This window comes from Onychostruthus taczanowskii, unplaced genomic scaffold (genome assembly GCF_017590055.1).
Source record: "Onychostruthus taczanowskii isolate IOZ18803 unplaced genomic scaffold, ASM1759005v1 scaffold5, whole genome shotgun sequence".
Lineage (NCBI taxonomy): Eukaryota > Metazoa > Chordata > Aves > Passeriformes > Passeridae > Onychostruthus > Onychostruthus taczanowskii.
In genome coordinates this window covers 2,733,874-2,755,518 of record NW_024502568.1, presented here as the reverse complement: position 1 = coordinate 2,755,518, position 21,645 = coordinate 2,733,874, and the positions used below count along the sequence as shown (strand labels likewise).

Below are 21,645 nucleotides of genomic sequence, written 5' to 3'. Positions count from 1 at the left end.
GCATTTTGGAGGAACTGTGGGCTGTGGGCACCCAGCATTGGCAGGGGTTGATTGCCAGCCTCTGGCACCCTGTGGCTAGCCTTACCTTGCCCTTTCCAGGTCCTGTGGTCAGGTGGTTGGCATGGGACCCTACCCCACACACCCCACACACCGGTGGGCAGGTGAGAGCCAGCACAGGTAGCTCTCTTCCTGTTTTGGCTGAGTCCTGATACTGGCTGGAGATTTTCTCCAGGGAACTGATGACAGAACAAAAGAAAGGTGACTTTCTTACCATGTAATCTGGAAAAGTCAAACCTTTCCAGTGAAGTCCCCCCTTCTGTTGAAAGACTTTGTGAGATTTGCACAAATGGGGGTGTGAAAGGGAAAGACCTCACAGCAAAGCTGCCAGCACTATACTGGTCCTTTGAATTTAGGAGCTGAGTCCTCTGCGCTTGGTGATGGAAGAAAGGTAAGGTGTTTTTTCGTGAGAATGATCTCCTTTATTCTGATTTGCTAACCTGAGTAAAAGCAAACTTAAATATGACATCTATATACTGCATGATAAGAAAGACAGAAGTCATGCATTACGCAGATTTTTTTTAATGAAGAAGATGCTTTCATTGTACCAATTTCTGCATTAGAAAAGCATCATACACTCTGAAGGTTGCCTTCCAGAAATGATGGTTCTGTTGTGCTGCTAACCCTTCAGCTCCTATTTCTCTGAAGGTTTTGAACATTAGAAGAGAACAACAGAAATCATTGTTTTTACTAGAACTGGGAGATTTTTCTATAGAAAAGTTGCACACATATACAAAACTCTATATACACACAGAAGTGCTTTTATGAAAAATAGAATCTGTATTTGCAGCACAGTAGAATCTACACAGCAACACCTACATTTCAAATTAATCAAGTGTAAGGTAGGTAACTTTTTTTTTCAAGTACTCTTTCTGGTACACTTTGTAGACTCATAATACCAGACCTTTCTCTTCAAAAAAAAAAAAAAAAAAGGAACAGCCTGCATTTTTAATGTATGCAGAACCTTACATTGATTACACAATGCAGGACCATGCATTCCTTTTCTTCAGATTATAACTTCTTTCCTCTTGTAATGAATCCTATAGATGGAGTCTTATATTGCACCTTTTAGTAAACAAGTCATAAAACTTCTTCAAGTCCTTAACAACCAAAAAAAGCTGGAACTTTTTTAAAGGAAAGATATTGCTACAAAATTTGTAATTATTCCTTTTGCATACAATAACTCACTTGAGTTCAATCAGAACTTCCAATGAAAATGTCATTTAAAAACTTAATTATTTATATTAGAAAAATACTCATTCAGAAATAATTTTCAAATTACTCTGTGCTAGGTCTCTTCCAAACTAGCAGTATAGGCTTTACTTGGCTCAGAACTGTCATTGTAAGAGTTTCTACCTTCCTGAGTGCAAGTTTTGCTTTGCTCAGTGTCAGGATTATAAGATCGTCCCCCTTCCTGAGGGCTGGAAATAGCTGCATTCATTTTTTTCTCGATTTTATCAGCTATAGCGCACATTTTTAACTCTCTCAGGCTGCTTATTAGGGTTCCATAGGCTCCCTTCAACCCATGACTCTGATACCAGACTCGAAGCAGCCTAATCTTCTGTTCAGATGTGTCACCAGGACAATCCTGAATGCTCTGATCTATGGCAGGTTCTGATACGCGGTGGTGACGAACAAATTTCTTGACGTCTGTGAGGGTCATCTCTGCCACAATACCAGGAATGTGGCTGCTCAGGTCAACATCTAGGAGCAGGAAAGGAAATGAATGCACATGGCTCTTTTATCCTACTGGGTTTTATCACCTGCACTCAGATTTGATACTTCTCCTATCCAAACCAGGTTAAGTTTCAGGTATTTGTGACTCAGTATGGTTTAGTTGTGATTTTTTACAATACATGGCAGGTCTGTTTTTACATGTTCCTGCCAGGTGCTAGGTATTTGAAAGATTCAGGCTTGCAGCCATATTGCTTTCTAGCAGCTAAAAGAGAGTCTCAGTTCCCTCTGTAACCTATTCTGTCCTTCCCTATCATGGAGGTGTGGTCACCTCTCACGTACCCATCTTTCTCAAAATAGCATTGGGAGAGGTCATGAAACAGGATAGGTCTTCTGTTGTGTTACAGCCTCTGAGCTTATCTTTTTTCCTGTTGTGTACCTGTGGATTTGCCCCTGAACACAATGTGGGTTTTGTGAATCTTCAATCCCACTGTGGGACTGCTCCGTAATCATAAATATCCATGGTCACAGAACACAGTTTGCTGCTTCCTAGTGTCTGTGCCACATGCAGAACAAAAAATCACTTGTAGACAATGAGTAATGGCTCCCTATACAACAGAAATTCCTCCTGAGGCAAGACTTCTATGATGCCACTAAGTGCCTTGATGAGCATTATATGAACTGGCACATCTTCAGCAAGTGTTCACTTTTGTGCTGGAATAACAGGTGTGGACAGTGGCAAAGTCTACACAAAAATACTCTTTTTTTTTTTTTTTTTTAGTTTAGGAATTTTATATCTGTATCTGTTTTTTCTTTCTACTGAATTTTGATAGATTACTTGTCTCTTACCTGCAACTATGAGAGGTATATTCTCCTGAAAAAAAAAAAAAGGAGAGAAATAAGTAGAAACAAGCTTTGTAAAACACCACGCTTATATAAGAGGTTAAATACAATTCATGATACTTTGATTTTTCTTTTAGTTTTCTCCATGATTCCTCTTTTATGAGTGAGAGAGTCAGACCAGACAGACAGACCTCTTTTGACTTGGATAAGTTTGGGGAATCACCTCCTAATGCCTAGAATTATGCATGGGGACAGGAATATCCTGGGTTGGTGGAGGCCTGATGATTTATGAAGTTTTGATTGTGGTCATGTGACTTAGGAAGCATTCCAACAATCCTGAAGAAGTAATACAGGATTTCTCTTACTTCTCCCCAAAGAGTTCTTGTGGTGAAATTTGCTTCATTCATGTCACAGAAGAGAGGCACACAAATGTTTGTGGAGACCCAGTGCAATTTAAATGAAAAAAAAGTTCTTTGCATAAAGCTGAGATTTTTATGATCGAAGCAACCATACTTACTGTCTCTCTGTAAACTCCATTTTTTGGGTCCTCAATGTTCATAAGACCCCTCTGTTTTCTCCTGTCTGAAACAAAAAAAGCACTTATAAAATCTGGGGCAGGATATCTCTCCTTTGGACTCTAAGAATATAAAATTATATTTGAATAAGCATCTGAGTATCTCATTCAGAGTATAATAGGAATAAGTAGGGAATCACTTACACCAGGCTATTGCTCCAGTTATTGCTAGTAGTACTACCAAAACTACCAAAGCAATGATCAACCACAGCATTTCTGGTTCTGTTGGAACATTGGAAAATTTGCATGAAAGTCAAGAAATGCAACACAGCAGCACACCAAATTTTAAACAAGACTGAGTCAGATTTTAAAAGCCCTCCTGTTGTTCCTGACAACAAAAGCCAAATATGTTCAAGACATACCTATGGTGAGCTGCCCCAAGAAGGGGTAACAGCTCCCACACCTGCACAGTGATCAAGGAAAACCACGCTCTGCAGGTCAGCAGAGGGCCCAGTGGGAATAAGGCCCTGAGCTGTCAGGAATTACTATGGCCAGTGTGTAGAACAGGATAATTGCAATTGCCTCTCAAAATCCAGCATGTGCTGGGCCTTGCTATGTTTTAAATGGTACCTTTCGTTCCGCATACAGTGTCTGAAGCTGAAGTACATTGTTTTTCAATCACACCGCTTTCACATCTGCAGAAAATATGAACACAAATTATTAGGGGATTTTTTTTTCTCTCTGAAGCTGTTGAGAGAGCAAATCAAAATCTTCTAAGATGTTTTATCAGCAAAGTATTTCACATTTTACTGATAAATATGCTGGTTTCATATTCCAAATCCCTGATCTTGGGGTTTGGAATTCAATTGGTATGAAAATGGCATGGTAGTTTGTGGTAGTGGGAAAACGTATGAAATTATTTTTCAGTGTAATAGGAAAGCTCAGATACTTTATTAGACTTTTTGAAAAGCATATACAGACTCAGTGGATATGTAATTTTTTCTGCATGCCTATGGAAAGCCTTCATGGCTGCAAATGGAGCTGACTGAACTCAGTCAGCTCAGGTGCAAAGGAAAATTGGTATGCTTTCCCTGAGGTTATAGATTACCTTAGCCTCTGTCTCGAAACCAGCTGGAAGAAAATGTGATTACATATTAACAATTTCATATGTAGTGATGAAGGCATGAACTTACATGGTACATGGAATGCAAGTGTCACATCCTGCAGGACTGCAGAAATAGTTCTTTGCACAGGCACACTGCGTGTCCTCTTCTGGGGTACAGTTCTTCACAACCTCCAAACCTGAAAACCAGATTTCTTAAAGTGTATTAGTCTGAAAAAGCAGGCTTCTGCCCACAAAGTCTTGTCCTCAGACTTGCTGCTAGCTCCACCTCTGCTGGAGCTGGCGAGGCTTAGCTTTACAATACACACAAGGAGTTTTTCTAAGGAGCTGGGCTGGCGGAGCTGTCAGAGAGACCTCTGCTGGAGGAGAGCGCAGAAAACCATCACGCAGTGCAGCCCTCGCCAGAAGAGGACTCATTCAGCACAGCCAAATCCCAGCTTCTTTTTCCCATTTTGTACTGTAAAGCCAGAAGGAAACTCAGAAGATCACACAGCCAATCTCCCTACCTGAAAATGGAGCTGGGTTCTTTGCACTCCCTGACAGACAAAAAGTTTTACCTTTTCTTGAAGACCTCCAATGATGACGAATCCACTCTCTCTTTTTTGGCTAACATACCCATGTTAAGTATTCTTCTTAAGAATCAAAACAAATTATTAATTTTCTCCTATCCTCAGTTTATATGATAATGTTATCTCTATCTATGAAAAAATACTTCTGCATTAAAAATTACTGTATCTACCTACTATGAAAGCTATTTTCATAGGCATATCAAAACAGAACTAATTTTTGCGTTACTACATTCAGTGCCCTGCTGTAATTTGAAACTACTTGATATTTCAAAATTTGATGAAGCTCTACTGTGAAATAAGTGCTGAAGTAACTCATGGAAATACAGGATATGAATGATTATAAGAACGGCTCATATGGAACTTCAGTGGTAATTTTCCTCTTACCTGCTGTCAGTCTACTGACTTCTCTTGAACTACAATACTGTGGAATATTGTGACTAGCCATCCCCTTTCCCTTTTCCTCCCTTCAGTTTTAATAATTGTGACACACATAAAACACTGAATTGTTTCACTCTTACCAATTTCATCACCCACACAAAAATGCTTATTAGAGCAGAAAATGAGAGGAAAGTTTTCTATCCATATTGAGGTCCTAAAGGAAGAGGAGTGCACTGAAGATTGATATTCCAACAGGTGATCTGAGTAAAACCATATTGGAGCTAAGAACTGTCTCTCCATTCACTACACTTGATTTTGGGTATGAGGAATGAAGAACTACCATTCCCTAAATCCAAGCAGAGCAGATCTACAGGACACCGGGTGGAACTGGTAGGTGATAAGTTTAATGGATTTTTTTAAAAAAATCTGTGATGGGTATTGATGCAATAGGTAGTGCATTTCTGCTGTCACCTCGCAGGTTCATGACCAAAGGGCTCATAAATAGACACTGAAATGACTAGGTGGGGATAGATCTTCTAATGTCCTTTCCCTCTGCTGTGGATGCTGATGGACTGCAGGGAACAGACCACAGAAAGCAGACAGGTTTGTTTGTGTTGTCTCTAAACAGCAGCTCCTGCCTGCACTGCTGAATGCAGAACACTGGGGTAGGTGGGCTCTGCCCCAGGAGGGCTTGCCTTGCAGTCTGGTACATGCATCCCACACTGCACCTTGAGTGTCCTTCAAAAGACAACAACCAGTTTTAAATAACATTATCAATTATGTGAAAGGCCACAAAAAAAAATCACTACTTCTTACACCCCTCTTTTAAACAGAGGGTGAAAAAGAGGGAGAACTTGCCTTCCTTGACTCTAGAGTTTGTACAGTGTATGCTTTGCAAGGACTTTGGCTAACCAAAGGTAGATATATGGAGAAATAATGGATCAGCTATTTTTCTTCCTACTTTGTGCTTGATGAAAGGGACCTGGAGGATAAACTTACTGCTTTCTCTCAAATTCATTCATGTCCTACGACTAAAAGTTTTGACTCTACATGCTAACCACGATTAGGTATTGTGGAGAAATCCTGTATGAAAGAAGAGTCATTGCTACAGTTGCTATTTCTATAGCCATACCAAAGCTACTGTCGCACAATTTACATCTCAAACACTTGTCCAAGTCATTAGGGTGATTCATGAATTCCTTTCCTTTCTCACATGGAGCACAGTGTTTGATAACATCTGTTGGGCAGGAGACATTTTTAACAAAACCTGTAGAGACAGAAAACCAACAATCAATTTAGAGAGCAGCCACAGCTCTAAGACTAACATCATAATTTCATTTTTAATCCCTAATACATTTTGATTCCAAATATGGAATGTATGTTCTTTGTGCATGTGTAGATGCACTTCAGGAATGTAGTATACATAACATTTGATTATCCCCACCCTTTCTCCAATGTAATACTGAAGGAGAACACACCAAACAAAACTGTACATGAAAAATTGAAAAATCCACAAATGTATGGAATCCTGTAGGCAAAAGCATATGTTTTCACTTTTTCAACCTTTTTCAAATATGTGTATGTTAATACTTGGCTCTTTTGTAACAAGCATGTTATGAGAAAACTGCTCTGTAGTGAGAAGTTATTGGTGCATTGAGCTCAAGAAATATCTTTGAAGTGGCTTATGTCCTGTAAGAAAACAAAGATACAGCTGGAATGAAGCACTGCATCCAGGAAACCACCTCGTGCCACTTCAGTATCCCAGCACAAAGCAATTGTGCATGCTGTGGTGTCCCCTGTTCATGACTTCTCAACACAGTCTTACAATCATACTCACCACTTCTGCATTTCTTGCAACACTGAGTATCTAAATTGTATTCATCCTCCTTGCAGTTAATTTCCCTCCTGGAAATGATCCTCCTTTTAGACATTATTAGAGCTTCAGTATCATTTTTGCACTGTGTTTCAACAATTAAAAGAGCCACCTAAAGAGAACAGAAAATTAGACAAAAAACTATTTAGGACTGTGCACTAAAACTGTGTGTTTTAGTACTAGAAGAGTCACATTAATAATGTTACTCTGCAACTAAACATATTAATATTCACTCCCTTGTTAAAACTGTTCATTACTTTAGATTTAATAGACAACAAGGGCCCATATTAAAGCCACAACCCTACCACTACAGACTCTCTCCTTTCAAATTAATTTACAACAAATCCATTTCTTTGAATTTTTTGTGCTGTCAAGTTAAATTGCATACTGCTGGGAGTTTTTTGTTTGTTTGTTTTTATTTCTGTCATTAGGCAGTAGAGGTTTACTAGTGGTCCCTGCCCTGCCTCTTCTCATAATGATAATAAAGCACTGTGGCCAAGAGGCCAAACCATGTTTTTTTTATTATTTTGGAAGAAGGAGGACAAATGATAAGGATAAATCTGGTGTAGTTTGCCTTCTTCTCAGCAATATTTTCTGGGGAACTCTCTATTTACTCTGCATGCACTAAATATGAGATGTCTATATAATGGAGCTATGGATGCTGACCATAATTTCAGTTAGATGCAGAAAACTCTTTATGTTAAATTACTGAAAAAAACATTTTGGATATCAAACTGGGCTCTCAAGTGAAGGAAGAGTTATCTGTTGCTAAATAACTGATGTAACCCATAAGACCATTGCCTTCTACAGGTAGCCACTTCTTTTCATCCTCTAGTCTATTCACAAGTGAGAAGGTGGAAAAAAAATTATTTCCTTAGCACCTATCTGCTTAAAGTGTATATAATATTAGTTACTGGACTGAAATGAAGAAGGCCTTTCTTTGCACCTGGAGGTGAAGCTCCAGCAGCTGAAACAGCATAATTAGCACTGGAGAAACTCTGGGTATGGATGCTCAGCCCATCACTTCCCCTGTTTGGTGCTCTCTCTTCCTTTGCTGCCAAAGCTTTTAGGGTGCTCTCCTCTGAATGCCAGCGTAATGATGTTAAAAAATGAAAGTCTCCACAGAAGCTTTCAAGTGGATGTGTCAAATTAATGTGATTTGTTTTCCCTTTGCCTGGGAGAGCTATCTCACTAAACACTGGATTAGAAAGTACAGTTAAAAAATAATCACTAAAATATAGTCAGGGATGGATGACCAGTCTGGTGTGGTTTTTCCTAAAGCAGTATGAAGAAAATGTCCGGAGAGTCAAGCAGAAAATAGAATATAATCAAAGAAGGAAACATATTTCTAAATTCCTAATACCAGTAAAACCTTGCTTATTTTACCAAATGCCTGCAAGCATAGTGCGTGCAGAGACAGGTATTCCCTCACACCAACAAAGCTCTCTGCCTCTTGTTTATGCTTTTATACAAATGGGCTATGCTGGTAAGAGGGACTACAGAAAAAGAACATTTTTAGATGGATGCCCTCTGCTCCTGCTCACGGAGATGAACTTCCTGGTACACTTACAAGAAGTGGGGGTGACTTCCCAGAATTTGACACTTAAGCAGCACCAAACACCTACATTGGCTCTGCTTGCAGGGATGTCTTACAACACCTTCCTGTGGAAGGAATAATGATAAAACTGTAAAGATTTTTTTTCAAAGCAACGCCCTAATTTTTTTTTCAAACATATTTCCTTCTGGATTTGCACCCTCTTAAAAGCAATCCATTTGCTATTTATAAATTTTGGTGTGTCTCATAGGGGAAAAAAAAAAACCCAACCAAAAAACCAGAAAAGAGTTAATAGTCATTTATCTTCCTGTGCACACCTTAGTTGTTTTTTCTGTTGTCCCCGGGCAGTAAACACTAATATCAGAAGGGAAGCAGTTTAGGGGCTTTTATACAGGCAGGGATGATAGGTGCTTTTTTATGACATGTACACTCAAGCAGTGGTTGTATGTTTTCAGCCTCGAATGACTCACAGAGACACTCTTTTAATTTTCTCAACCTAAAAAAAAAAAGTTTTGGTATCTAAACTGAAGACTGCACTAAGCAGTCAATGGGAATAAGATCAATCAGCTGGGGACATCTACCCTTAGCAGAGCCCATAAAAATTATCATATGAGCCCAAATTTTCTGGTTTTGCTGCATTTGCATTGCCCAGACAATGAAAAGAGTGTTCTACCTGCTCCTTCTCCTTCATTCCAACAGGATCCTCCAAAATGCTTTCACCAACAGGTATTTGCTAAGGACACTTTTATGAAACCTGTTTTCATCTGCATTTCTATGGCACCGTGACAAGAACTTAATTTCTTTGAATACTCCTGTCATTTTGGGATTCTCAGGCCTCCAGTTCTTCCTCTGTCAAAGTATTCTTCATGACATCTCAATCTATTTCAAGAGAAAAGCTTCTACAAGACACAGTTTATAGGTATGTAATCTCAGCTTTGGAAGTGTGTGAACATGTAATTTGCATACAGGACTTTTTAAAACTTTATAATGTGAACCCTGAGGGAAAAAAAAAAAAAAGTCGCTGTTTTCTCCTGTTATCTTTATAATACATTTTATATTTAGCAAGCTACTTCTCCTATTTCTAATCTATAAATGCTGGTGGATGAGGAGACTGATGGCCACAGTATGTGGCTTTTTTTTTTCCACTCCACATTTATTATATGGACCAAGGTGCATGAGCTCATCAGGGGCTTTCTAAGTGTTAAAAAAGGAGGAGGAGGGATTTTTCTTGCCTTTTTTTTTTTTTTTTTTTTTTGCCTCGTGGAAGTTAAGTTGCTAGAACTAGCTTCATTTTAATATGCTTTTCTCTGTAATTAATCTCCCTTGTATTGACTCTGTCAGGCTGGGCTTTTCAAAGAATAATTTCACTCAAGGAGTGATCTTAAGAGGATTCTCTCCTCCAGTTCTTTCACTATGACAAGAAATTTCTTCTTCCAAAATCTCGAGTATCATTTTTCCTCCAAGTCTTTTTTTTCTCCTGCCAAGGCTGAATCTCAGTTGGTACCAAAATGACCTCTAAAAATAGTATTTCACATTCTAAAATCTTTTCATGAAAAGAACAAAAAGGTTGGGCTTTAAAAAATGGATCCATGGGAGTTGGTATTGCCCCACATCTAGAAGCACCCCGAGCTTCTTAAATTCCAAGGGAAAGGCGTGTGTTTAGTGCCTGTGAGAGCAAATAGCCTCAGACTGTTCAGCACCTTAAAACACTCACTATCCAAATTCAATCCACTACCCTTTCATATCTCAGCTGACTCACATGCAAACTGAAACAACATGCTGGGGCTGGAGGTTGTATGATTGGTTATTTTGTTGGGTTCTGCTTTTTAGATGTACCATACTACTGAGCACCTAGTAAATACTACACTATTTGGAGAGCTGGGAGAGATATTAACAGCTCTCACCTCACTTTGTTGAAGCTAAGCATGAATTAGAGCTTGACAGATAGAAATCTAGCAACTCTCACCCTTTTCCTTTTGTAACACAAAATGGTTTTCTTATGATTTTCTCTTTGATCAGTGAGTTACTGCAAAGATAAAGGCGGTTACAGTGGAGACATGTACAGACATGTTTCCAGAATTGGGGCCCTTAAACTTTTCACTTGAATCTTGGGTCGTCTCATCATTTTATGGCTGTATATGCATGTATATGTAAATGTGTATTAGTTTTCCATGATATGAGGAAAAAAGGTCAATGCAGTAATGTAGGAGCCTCGTTTTCAAAAGTATGTCTTCTGAACTTCCAGAAAATGCCTGCTCTGCAGTCATATTATAATTACAAAGTATTTACTCAACAGTTCACTCTCTGGCCTATTCCTTTGGAGTGCTGTCTTGAGGAGAATTTATGGTGGTACTTCATTCCCTAATGGCCTGCTGCAAGGCCAGGAATGGTTGAAGATGAAGCAGGAGGCTGGGCTGGAGCCTGGGAACGCGGGGCGCGGGCTCGGTTCAGCTCTCTCTCTCTGGCGCGCTTCAGGCTGCCACTCGGATGGTTAGCTCACTGCCTTTGCTCCATTTGTATCCCTGCTTGCTCAGGCAAGAAGCTCTTTTTTGTCTTTCCCCACCTTTTCCCCTGGACTTCAGCAGAAATCATTCAGTGGTTTCTTTTAGGTTTTTTTTTTTTTTCCACTTGATCTGTTTCGTCTTGCAGTCCAGGGAGCCTACGGGGGCGGTGGGAAAGACCCAGGCCAGCAAATGAAGGACACTAAAACCCACCAGTTTCACCTGCTGTGAGGAGCAGACCAAGGCCAGAAGCTCAACAGGTTCCTATCTACTTTTTGCCTGAGCTGCTGAGTGGATTTTTTTTTCTGCCCTTCCCTTCCCTGAGACAAAGGGAGCAGCCACCATCCTTGTCTCCTGGCCATCGGGCTGGGTTGGGGGCACGGGGTATAAGGTTTAATTTATTTTTTTCTCTCCCGTGCCTTGTGAGTGTCTTGCTTTGTTAATAAATTTCTTTGTTAATTTCTGTCATGGGCAAAAAGGGATTATTGGAGCCCTTCTCTTTAGAGAAAACATTCATTCCAGAGTGTTTTCTCCTAAAATTTGTCTCTAATCTGATACAAGTGTGTCTCTCAGTGGTACGTAGTTTTGTAGCTTTTTCTACATGGAGAACTCAGATGTTTTCTAACTTCATAGACCATTGTTATTTTTGCACAACTATCCCTAAATTTTCTTTTACTTGTGTGCAGCGTAGAGTTCCTTGCAAAACTGAGGTCTCATTCAACAAACTGTTTTCATGTTCTGGTTTAACCAAATAATATGTCAAACTCTGACCAAGTTTACTATTTTATAAGTAGGGAAACAACATGCTGATTAAAACAAAAATTTCTTTTTTAAAATAGAAATTATGTAGGAATGCTACAGTCTTTCTAAGGTATACTGAAATTTGAAACAATTGGAAAATAACAACAGAAATTATATCTTCTCTGGAGCAGTGCTATAAATGAAAGTATTTTTAATCTTGAGATATATATTCTGAATAGTTCTAACAAACTGAGCTACACTGACATTTCTGTCACTAGTTGGCTGCTCCTGTACAGGAACAGATAATACACACTTCTGTTGGCAGATGATGAGAATCCTTCTTTGTATTTAATTATGCTTTGATGATTTGTGCAGGGGCATGGATAGAGCTCTGTGAAATACTTTAAATATCTTACCACTTGTTATGCAGTTGATCAGATCACAATTTGAGTGGTTTATACATTAAGGCTTGATTTTAACCTGACAAACTGCAAAACGAACTGCGTTTGTTAGCAATAAAGAAGAGACTTCGGAGGTCAGTGTCTCTGGAGGGAACGGGAGGACTGGGGCTGGGGGGCACTGTGCTCTGCACCCACACTTCCAGGTGTGTGTGCTGTACACGGGGCTCGCTGCCGCCTCATCCCCCCGGCATCCCGGGGCTCGGGGCTGCCTGGGGCAGCTCTACCGGAGCGCAGGCCGAGCCAGGGCAGCCACACGCCCCCGGACCTGCCCAGGACTCCTGCCCTGGAGCTCCCAGGACTCCTGCCCTGGAGCTCCCAGGACTCCTGCCCTGGAGCTCCCTGCCGCTGCAGCAACGCACCTGCCCCAGCGGAGAGCCTGTGCTGGCCGCTGACACGCTCCCTACTTCTCCTGTTGACGGCTGCCGTTCAAAGCGGATCTTTGTCAAGGTAACTTTACTGATGAGAGTGAGACACGAGACCGAAGCTCTCAGAAGCTGCAGGGACTCACTGTCTGCACAGGCATGGTTCAGGCAAAAGGGAAGGCCCTGCCCTACTGCTTCCAGTAAGTGCTGCACACGGACGCCAGGCTTAGACTATTTCTCTAGCTTCTCCTGGGTCACTGTCATAGCGCTCCAAACTCCTCCCCCACAGGTATTTGCTTTAATGTTGCTTTCCCAGCTCGCTGGTAGGATCCGCTGAGGTGCAGCGCAGGTCGGCTCCCACCGAGCCGGGTTCAGCCCGGGCACGTCCCGCAGCTCCCCGCGCTGGCAGAGCGGGGACTCTCCACCCGCTGTGGGTGCCTGCGGACAGGAGCCGGCTGTGCCTGGGTCCCCCCACCTACAGCTCACGATCCGACAGCCACCTGCATCCATGCCCCTTTCCTTCCGTCCGCTTTGCACAACACGCCCTTCACTGAGCACCCTTCAAAAGTGCCCGAGCTTGAAGGTGAGTTTTTTCCACTTAAAGCATGGCCTAACGAATTGACTGAAATGTTGGTAACAAGTTTGCCACGGCCGGTGGCGAGCAGCGACCGGGCAGCGCTCCTCGCCCGGCGGCGCCGCACTGCTCCTCCCCGCCCGGCCCCGCAGTGTGCCGGGGCTGTCCCCGCCGCCCGCCCGCTGCCCCGCTCGGGGGGCCACTTACGAGGAGCCGGGCAAGGAGCCTCCTGGCCACGCCGCCGCCGTCCCGCACCTTCCCCATGCCGCCGCTGCCCGGCACCTTCCGGCGGGAAGTGGCCCGTCCCTGCGGGACAGCCCGAGCTGCCCGCGCCCTGCCCCGCCGGCTCCTCCCATGTTGGCAAACACGGCTCGGCCCGCCCCCGGCACGGCACGGCACGGATCGGGGCCGGGCCGGCCATGGGGCGCGGTGATCCCGCTCCGGGCGAGCCGCAGACAGCGGCGGGACAGCCCCGAGCTCGGCGCCCCGCGGTGACAGCAGCGAGGGCACGGAGCTCCCGCTCGGCTGTCCCGGGCTGTCGCGGGTGCTTGGCCGGGGATACCAGCTCGGCAGCCCGGGGATGCCAGGCACGGCCCCGAGGTCACCAAGCTAACAGCCTTAGCGCTGGGAATGAGACGTTCGATTCCTGTGCTTCAGGTGCTGGGCGGAGCAATTGCCTCCCCACCGAGGGCAGAAACTCTTGCCTTTGTAGTACTGCCAAGGACGGGCTTGTGGCAGGCAGTCCCATGTGGGTAGGATGGAGCTCAGAACAGAAACAGGCTAAGCTCACTGCAGCAGGCAGTACTGCCCTTTGCTGTCCTATTGAACGGGTTGCTCAAGCCCGCGACTTCTATTTTCTACCTGTTTCCAGTCACTTGTGTTTTTCCTGCAAGCTTTCAGAGGTTTGAAATGCTGGTAGTCTGGCCTCCTTTGTAGAGTCAGAAATGACGTGACGGAGTTAGTTACTGATATGTGTTTTCATCTTTCAGGTTTTGACATGATTCGATTGCCTTGGGAGGACCATGGTTGCAATCGAGCTGGCATTTTCATTTTAAGCACCATTTTTCAGTGGTTTATGACTCAGATTTTCAAAAACCCTTCAGCTTTTCTGCTGGTACGGCTCTTAGCTGCAATACAAAACATCAACAAAAATTAGCTACTGTTTTAAATACTTCAGGCTTTTAAACCACTTCCGGGTAAACCAAAAGTGCTGCTGACACACTTTTAAGATGCTGTCTTTTGAGCACCCTTGAACAATCCACTTTTTGCCTTCCCAGTGGCAGTACGGAATATAACGAAGGAGAAGCATGTCTTTTGGGTGCGGTTCCTAGGTTACACGTCTCTAGCTCCTACTGGCAAACCCAAATCAGCGTGTCTGTGAGGCTGCTAATTTTAGCGGAAATTTGCGTGCGGGTAGGGGTGGAGTAGGGACTGCAAGCAATGTTGTCCAGATCCGGATCGTTGCTGCAGCAGAAAGCTTGGTAGAATTGTTTCCAGATCCATCACGCGAGGGGATTGTGTTTTGTCCTAAAATCAAAACCTTATGTGGCTGGGCCCTCAGCAGGCATTGCTCAGGGTTCAGTGACACCTCGGTGTGCCTCCTGCACTCACTATTTGCCCGATACCATCCTCTGATGTCACTCTAGTCTGTTGGGTGCATGTGGTTTGCACTCCTCCCTGCCCCCAGAGTGTGATGACTGTGTGCAGCTTCTTTGCGGTGGAGTGTTTTTGTCTTAGGGAGTTTGAGAGATGTTTGAGAAGCCACCAGATTCATGTCAAAACAACAGTGTCTGCACGTGACTTGAAGTCGTACCTTATGTAGTTAATAACTGTAGTTGTCTGGGGTTTTTAGATATAAAATGATGAAGGAGAAATGTGTTCGGAGGTCTTCCTGTTGTTTGCTGGGGAGAGAAGACAAAGGACTCGTGATTTAATGTGAATCAAGCAAAAGCTGTTTATTGTGCTTCTAAACATTGTTTTTATTTACTTCCTATCTTGGTCTACACAGTCACACATTGTTTAATTGGTAGCTCTGTTTTGTCCATGCATCTCTTGATTGGTAGCTGTGCTTTGTCCATGAGGCAGCACACATCTTTTTCTTAATCTAATTGGTAGATGCTGTAAATGTCATTTTATTCGAGTTGACACCCCTAAGTTTGTCATGAACTTTTCTCCTTCTTCTTTCTTCTTGCAACATCCGCTTATTTATCCAGAAAGATGACCTTGTTCTTTAGTTCCAGAAGGTTAGGCCGGTTCATTTAGTATATGTCCATTGTCCTGTAAATATGATCCTATAGTCTGACTATTCTGAGTTGGTGTCAATGAGGACTATAAGGCCAGTGTTTTCATCTTTGCTCTGCTCCTTGTGTTGCAGCAGCTTCTTTTCAGCAGGTAAAAGTGGCAGCATCGACTCTTTTCTTTACTCACCCTTCATCTGAAGCTTAATTCTTGTGTCAGCGGCAGCCTGCTAAGCAGTACAGGCTCTGCAGTTTGTCTCTGCCAGCAGATGGCCTTGTGCCTCGCCTAATGTGGGAACAGGGGTCAGGCTGGGGCAGGATGCAACTCGAGAAACACACACGTTTTAGCTCCTTTGCAATTCCAGCTTTAAATATGTACGGTTCTGGAATTAAAGTGATTTTTAATTTTTTTTTTTTACTGTGGTGATTTGATTTGCATGTGTGTGTGTGTTGTGTTTCTTTTTTCCCCTTGTAATTGTTGTCCTATGTCATATGTACACTGGTCATAGGGAATTCTGCTCTGAGCAAAACCACCCAGGGAATAATTTTGGACACACATGGTGATCATATTCTTGCATTTGGTGTTTCTAAGTTGGAATCATTATTTGCACCTTAACTGGCATCAAACCTTTTCTCCAGAAAGCTGCTTGCACCTAAAGAAGCTGATACTGTTGGTGTATTGCGATACTATGGATTGCTAAGTTTTTGAGAAGGTTAACTTAGCTAGTCTCTCCAGGTGAAGAAAATTTTTCAAGGTGAGGTAAAACATAATTGAGGGCCCAGAGCCCCGTGCATTGTATTGCTCTCACCTCAGAATATTGAATCTATGTTTATACTCCAGATGGAAAATATGGGGGAGAAAGTATAAGAACTGACTTGCTTTCTATTACATTTTTCTCTGTTAAATTATTAAAGATTTTTAATTTTTCAAAAAGATATTTGGTTTAGATTTGTTTTGGCATATTGGTTGTCTTTAGCTGTTCTTTTGTACTAAGACTGGGCCCTTACATTAATTGTGTAGCTCCATCAAACTTAAATTCTCCTTTGACCTGAAATACACATTAAAAGACCATTGTTGGTTTGTTTTTTCGTTTGTTTGTTTCAGTTTCTGTCTTTTGTTTTCTTTTGCTTTCCTGTTTTCCCTCTCCCCTGCCTCATGTATGTTCAAGAGCCACCAACCTACTTTTGCCTTTTTGTTCAAGACCTAGAGTGAGTGATCCATTACTCATGCAGCTCGATGGTATCTCCTTCATCTTTGATTCAAACCTCTTCAGTGATGTGACTCATGTCACAAGCATCAGCTAGCACTATTGGGAAATTTTCAGAGTGGTATCAGTCTTTAAATAATCAGCTCTTGCCCAATACAGTTTTATGCTGGTTGTATTATTTTCCAGATCTTCTGTGAAAAGTTGGAACAGTGACCTTGCTGCACCCTTTGCACCACGGCCTCATAGACCAGAGAAGATCTGTAACCACTGTAAATATGGTTATTTGTTGCAGTGTGGTGTGGCCAGATTCTGACAGCTGAAGGGTTGCCCTTCTGCCTTTGTTCATAAACCACTATGAACCACTCCTTCCAATCACCCAGGTTTGTGGTGCACTGAAATGTTCTTTGTCAGGTGTTGTGGCAGTGAAGCACTTTGTTGGCCCTAACACCCTGTTCTGTGTGTGGAGAACGGGACATGACAGCACAGAAGAGGGAAAGTAGGGTGTGACCTGAGAGGTTTATGAAGACCCTGTGGGGTTCTTCATAAGGGTGCTGCCCAGTATTGCATCAAATCACAGATCAGGGTGTTCTGGCATGCAGTGTACTTCTCTCAGAAGTACAGTGATCTGATATACCCTCCTGTGGAGCCATAGATGCTACTGTTTATCTGAAAAAAACCCACACTAGCAAGAAAACAGAATGGAAACAAAAAACCAGCCTAGAACAAAAGAGAGTGGAAACTGAAACTCATGGCAAGTGACTTGTGTCCTCTAGCTGTTCTCTTCTGGAGAAGGTGATAAAGGAGAACTGGCCATAAACCCTGTCATTCTTAAAGGAAATTGAAACAGACATGTGTCCTTTTTCTCATAATTTAACCTCCTGACACAACCCTGGATCCATGCTTTTGTTCAACAGACCCAGTTTGATGACGTCAATGAATTCTTCACAGCAGGGAAAAAAAAAAAAAGGCATTTTTCAAACAAACTGAGCATTTCCTTAGACTGGAAAAGCAAATTGGCTGAATGCCTGGCTGCTCCTACAGCCAATCACCATAACCTTACCATAAATGTAGATGTGTTTCTGTCTTAGAGTTGATTATTGACTTTACTTTAGACATGGGACCATCCTGTCCCAGTCCTCTATGTGTGCTCTGTACAAGGGAGTGCTGAGGTTCTAAATGCTGCATTATTTACCAAATATTCTGCACTTTGCATGGACTGACATAAAATTTGACTTTGTGACTTGATAGATTGTAAATGCATCTGTTTTAATTGTTTTGCAGAGCTCTGTATCCATCCAGATCTTGCAGCAGGCAGCTTTGTCTCAGAGGCTGGCTGGTGATATTTTCTCTTTTTTTTTTTTTTTTTTTTTCAGGCAAATTGGTCTTAGTTGTTTTTTGAAGATGCTATTATTAAGATTAAGCTTTATACTTTCAAAGCTTGGTGTACTGCAAATGCTAACTGTCAAATGTGAAACAGATCAACTGTAAAAGGTTTGCAGATAATGTGCTAGGGGTGCTAAATGTTCTTCAGAGGTGAGTGAGGAAGTGTTCAAACCTTTTCTCTTCAGCTACTGCCTGGACAGAGCGCTGCTGATTTAATTTGTGGGTTTCTTCCATTTGTGAGATAAATCCAAGGCTGAGTCTTTGTGCTAAGGATGAAAGAGGAAAAAGATCTATAGAGAAATGTCTGAAGTTAAAAGGTAAGTGTGAATAAAAGGAGATCTTTAGTTCTGCTTTTGACCTTTAATCTGAAGATGGCCTTAACAGGTGCACCAGATGGCTTCACTTCCCATGTTGACTAAGTGATGCTCAAAGAGCCACACTTCAAGGAAGTTTTGCTTATAATTTTAAAGAAAACAAATTTTATTAAATGTGGTAGTGAGGAGGAGAAGCTAAAGGAAACATTTTGAAGGGTCTTAGCATGCTGTAGTTTCTGATATTGTAAGAAATATTGCAAGTTTGGAATTCAGTTCCACTGTTTTGCTTTGCTCTGTCATGCTTCTCTTTGTGGGATATCATCTGATAAGTGAGACTAGCAGGCTTAGATAAAAGCAGTGTCATGTAGCTGAGACTCCAAACACTCTTGGTTTGGTTTCTTTTGATATCACTTAACCTTTGAAATACTTTGGGGGTGGGGAAGACACAACAGTGATGTGAAAAGCTTTATCCCTCCCACTAACATCTCAGATGCAGCTTGGCATCCGCTGTGACATCAGAGCCAGAAGAGCCTGCAGCGATCCTGCTCTGGGTGTTTGTCTCCTGGGCATGGCTGTGTGCTTGGCAGCAGGACTTGTGCTTCAGGTAGATGCTCAACAGCTAAATCCTGCTAGAGAGGGGCTGTTGTGGTAGGAACAAAGTTTGGAGGTCAGAGGGTTATCACGTTTCCTGCCTTCACCAGCTCCCCCACTGCCACCACACATTTGCACAAACAGAAGAGAGGCCTGGCTAGCTGCTGAAGCTACAGGAGTGAGTCATATTTTCTCTATTCAGCTGCACAGCCCAATCCATAGTAAGGTTTTGTGAGCTGTAGCAAATGGATTGAGTATGTAGTACAGAGAGATTTATATTTCTGTCAAAATGCAGTGGATTGTTTTCTGTTGGTGGTTCTCATCAGCAATTAAATGATGTGCTTGGATAGCTGTGCATCTCTAAGGGTGGTCACTAAGAGAAGGAATGCAGTGATGCTAGCTGTCTGAAGCGGTCTGTTCAATTCCCAGATAAGACATCAGTGTTATTTTTCATCTGAATAATTTCTCAAATACTTGTTTTCTTTTGAAAGAGGCATCCTTTCCACTCTACCCAGTAGCTGTCTCTCCTGCTGTCAGCCAGCTCAGATGCAGGAATGGGATGAGTGACTGCAGAGGGATGGACAGCAGAACATGCATTTCTGGTTCCCTGGGATGGGCAGCAGTCTGGTGGTAGTGCAGGCCATGGCTCTCAAAGCCACAGGTTTCCCATAGGTTTCTCCCAGCTTGGGGATTCTCAGAAACTTCCCTGCCTGGAGGCAGCCAGCTGAGAGGAGAGCAGTTCCTCAGTTTTTTATGAGAAATGAAGAGGAAGTCACATGCCTTTGCTATTAGTGTAGAGAAATGGTCTTACCTTCTGGAAGCAGAGGTTTTGGACTGAATTCTCATCTTTCATTTATTCACTTCAGAGAGTCATGATTTTTTTTTTTTTTTTTGAGGTCAATGGTAATTTTGATATTGCCTTGATTGAAGCTAAGGTTTCACTACCTAAGCATAAAGAATATGTAAAGAAATGTTATGTCAATACATGGGGATTTGCCTCCCTAGGGGAGGCAGGGCTGTCCACCAGCCCCTTCTCCATCAGCTCCCTGAAGGGGCAGTGTGGTCTGTCCTGCACTGGGCACAGGGCAGAGCCTGGGGTGTCACAGCTTGCTGCAGTGAAAGGCTGTTGGTACATGGAGCTTATTCCTTGCCCTCACAGTTACTGCCCCACTATTCCTGAGTGACCTGGTACAAACCCCACATTTTCTCTTCAGGGGGCCCATCTGCAAAACAGGATCTGACAAAGACAAGTTATGAAAGGAAAAAAAGTTATTAAAAGCAAGGTGATAGGGAAGGTTTAGCCCTCATGAAAACAGTAGCTTGTATTGTATGCAGAGTAAAAGAACACAGATGTTAGCCCTTTTTCCCCAAGTGTGGTTGTCCCCTGTTCCTCCCAGCCCCTTTTCCTGAGAAGGCCTCACACATTTGCAGTGAGTGGGGTTCAGTCTCTAATGCAATAAAATGCTATAGCAACACTGTTTTGTTTAAATGCAATTCAGAAAGGGGGATGTGTTTGTGCTGAAGATCTGCTAATTGCATCCTCTTCTCCTTGTATTAAACAATGAGTTCATGCTGTGTAGTGCAGAGCAATCAGCATGCAGGGAAATGATTTATACTATATTGAAGAGGTCTGAGCTTTTGACCTTGTAAATGAATTCCCAGAGACAGCTAAATACAATGCAGTAAGTAACGGGCTTTAATTAGGGAGCTGGAAGAGTTGTACATAGTTCTGGTATCCTGATGTGGAAACTATCCAGGCATTTTCAGGATCCTTGTACAGCAGTGCTTTGCAGCAGTGAAAGGAGTTACTCTGCCTTCAACAAGTTGCTAGCAAGGAACTGAAAGAAAGGAAACTCAGGAACTACTTACAGGACTGACAACGTGGTAGAAACTATAATTCTGAGACTTGTCTCTTTTTTAGTGATGTTTCTGGCTTGCAGAAAGAACAGAAATGGATCAAAAAGCAGTTGAGTTTGCAGAAATCTCCCAATGGCAGGCTAGACCCGAGTCCTGACAGTTTTCATCCCCCTTGAGACCAGTGGTACAATAATTGGTCCTGAAATGGGCTGGAATGAGGAAAAGCTTTAGAGAGTTCTGAGTTTTTCCATGTTTCAGGAGCATTGTTATGTTTGTTTCAGAATTATGTATCTAAGTCTTCCTTACAGTCATAAAAGGAAAGGAACAAAATTTTGTTCTTTGGCCTGTAAGGGAATTTGAGCAAGCAGTTAAAACTGGGCATGTAAAACACATTTAGTGGAAGAGGAAAAGAAAACCCTAAGTTTGATTGGAAAATGCTTTTACACTTTCAGAAAACCAGTGGAATTATTGAACAAAAATAGCACATTATCTGTACTTTTCCCCAGTTCTTACGGCTGCCTGTAAGAAAGAGGAAGAAGAAGCAACCTTATGTAACTGAGATGCATCTGCAAAGCAAGGACCAAAAGCCTGCCTGCTTCAGTTTTCTTGTGAGGCTTTAGCATCCTTTGGGGAGCAGTTTATAAAGGGAATATTCTAGACCATGAGACACAGCTGTGTGCTAAGCCATCATCAGCTGTCTCCCTCCTGGGGCACCACACTTTGTAGCAGGAGGATGTCCCAGGGCCAAGCAGCAGCCAGGATGAGTGCAGGGAGGTGTGACAGAGCAGGCTGGCACTGCCCACGTGGCACAGGAGAGCTCCAGTGAAGTC

The 21,645-nt window shown here is 42.5% G+C and overlaps 1 protein-coding gene across 1 annotated transcript; it reads right to left on the bottom strand.

Annotated features, from left to right (window-relative positions):
* Positions 1–1,117: 1,117 nt before the first annotated feature.
* On the bottom strand, positions 1,118–14,728 carry FAS (Fas cell surface death receptor). Its single transcript, XM_041415493.1, has 10 exons — positions 14,633–14,728; positions 13,433–13,834; positions 6,996–7,143; positions 6,291–6,425; positions 4,282–4,390; positions 3,719–3,783; positions 3,293–3,370; positions 3,092–3,156; positions 2,581–2,605; positions 1,118–1,761 (listed from the first exon to the last, which is right to left on the bottom strand). Exons 1-10 carry the CDS (start codon positions 14,726–14,728, stop codon positions 1,346–1,348), a joined length of 1,539 nt encoding a protein of 512 aa, XP_041271427.1. The 3' UTR covers positions 1,118–1,345.
* Between the last annotated feature and the right edge of the window lie 6,917 nt (positions 14,729–21,645).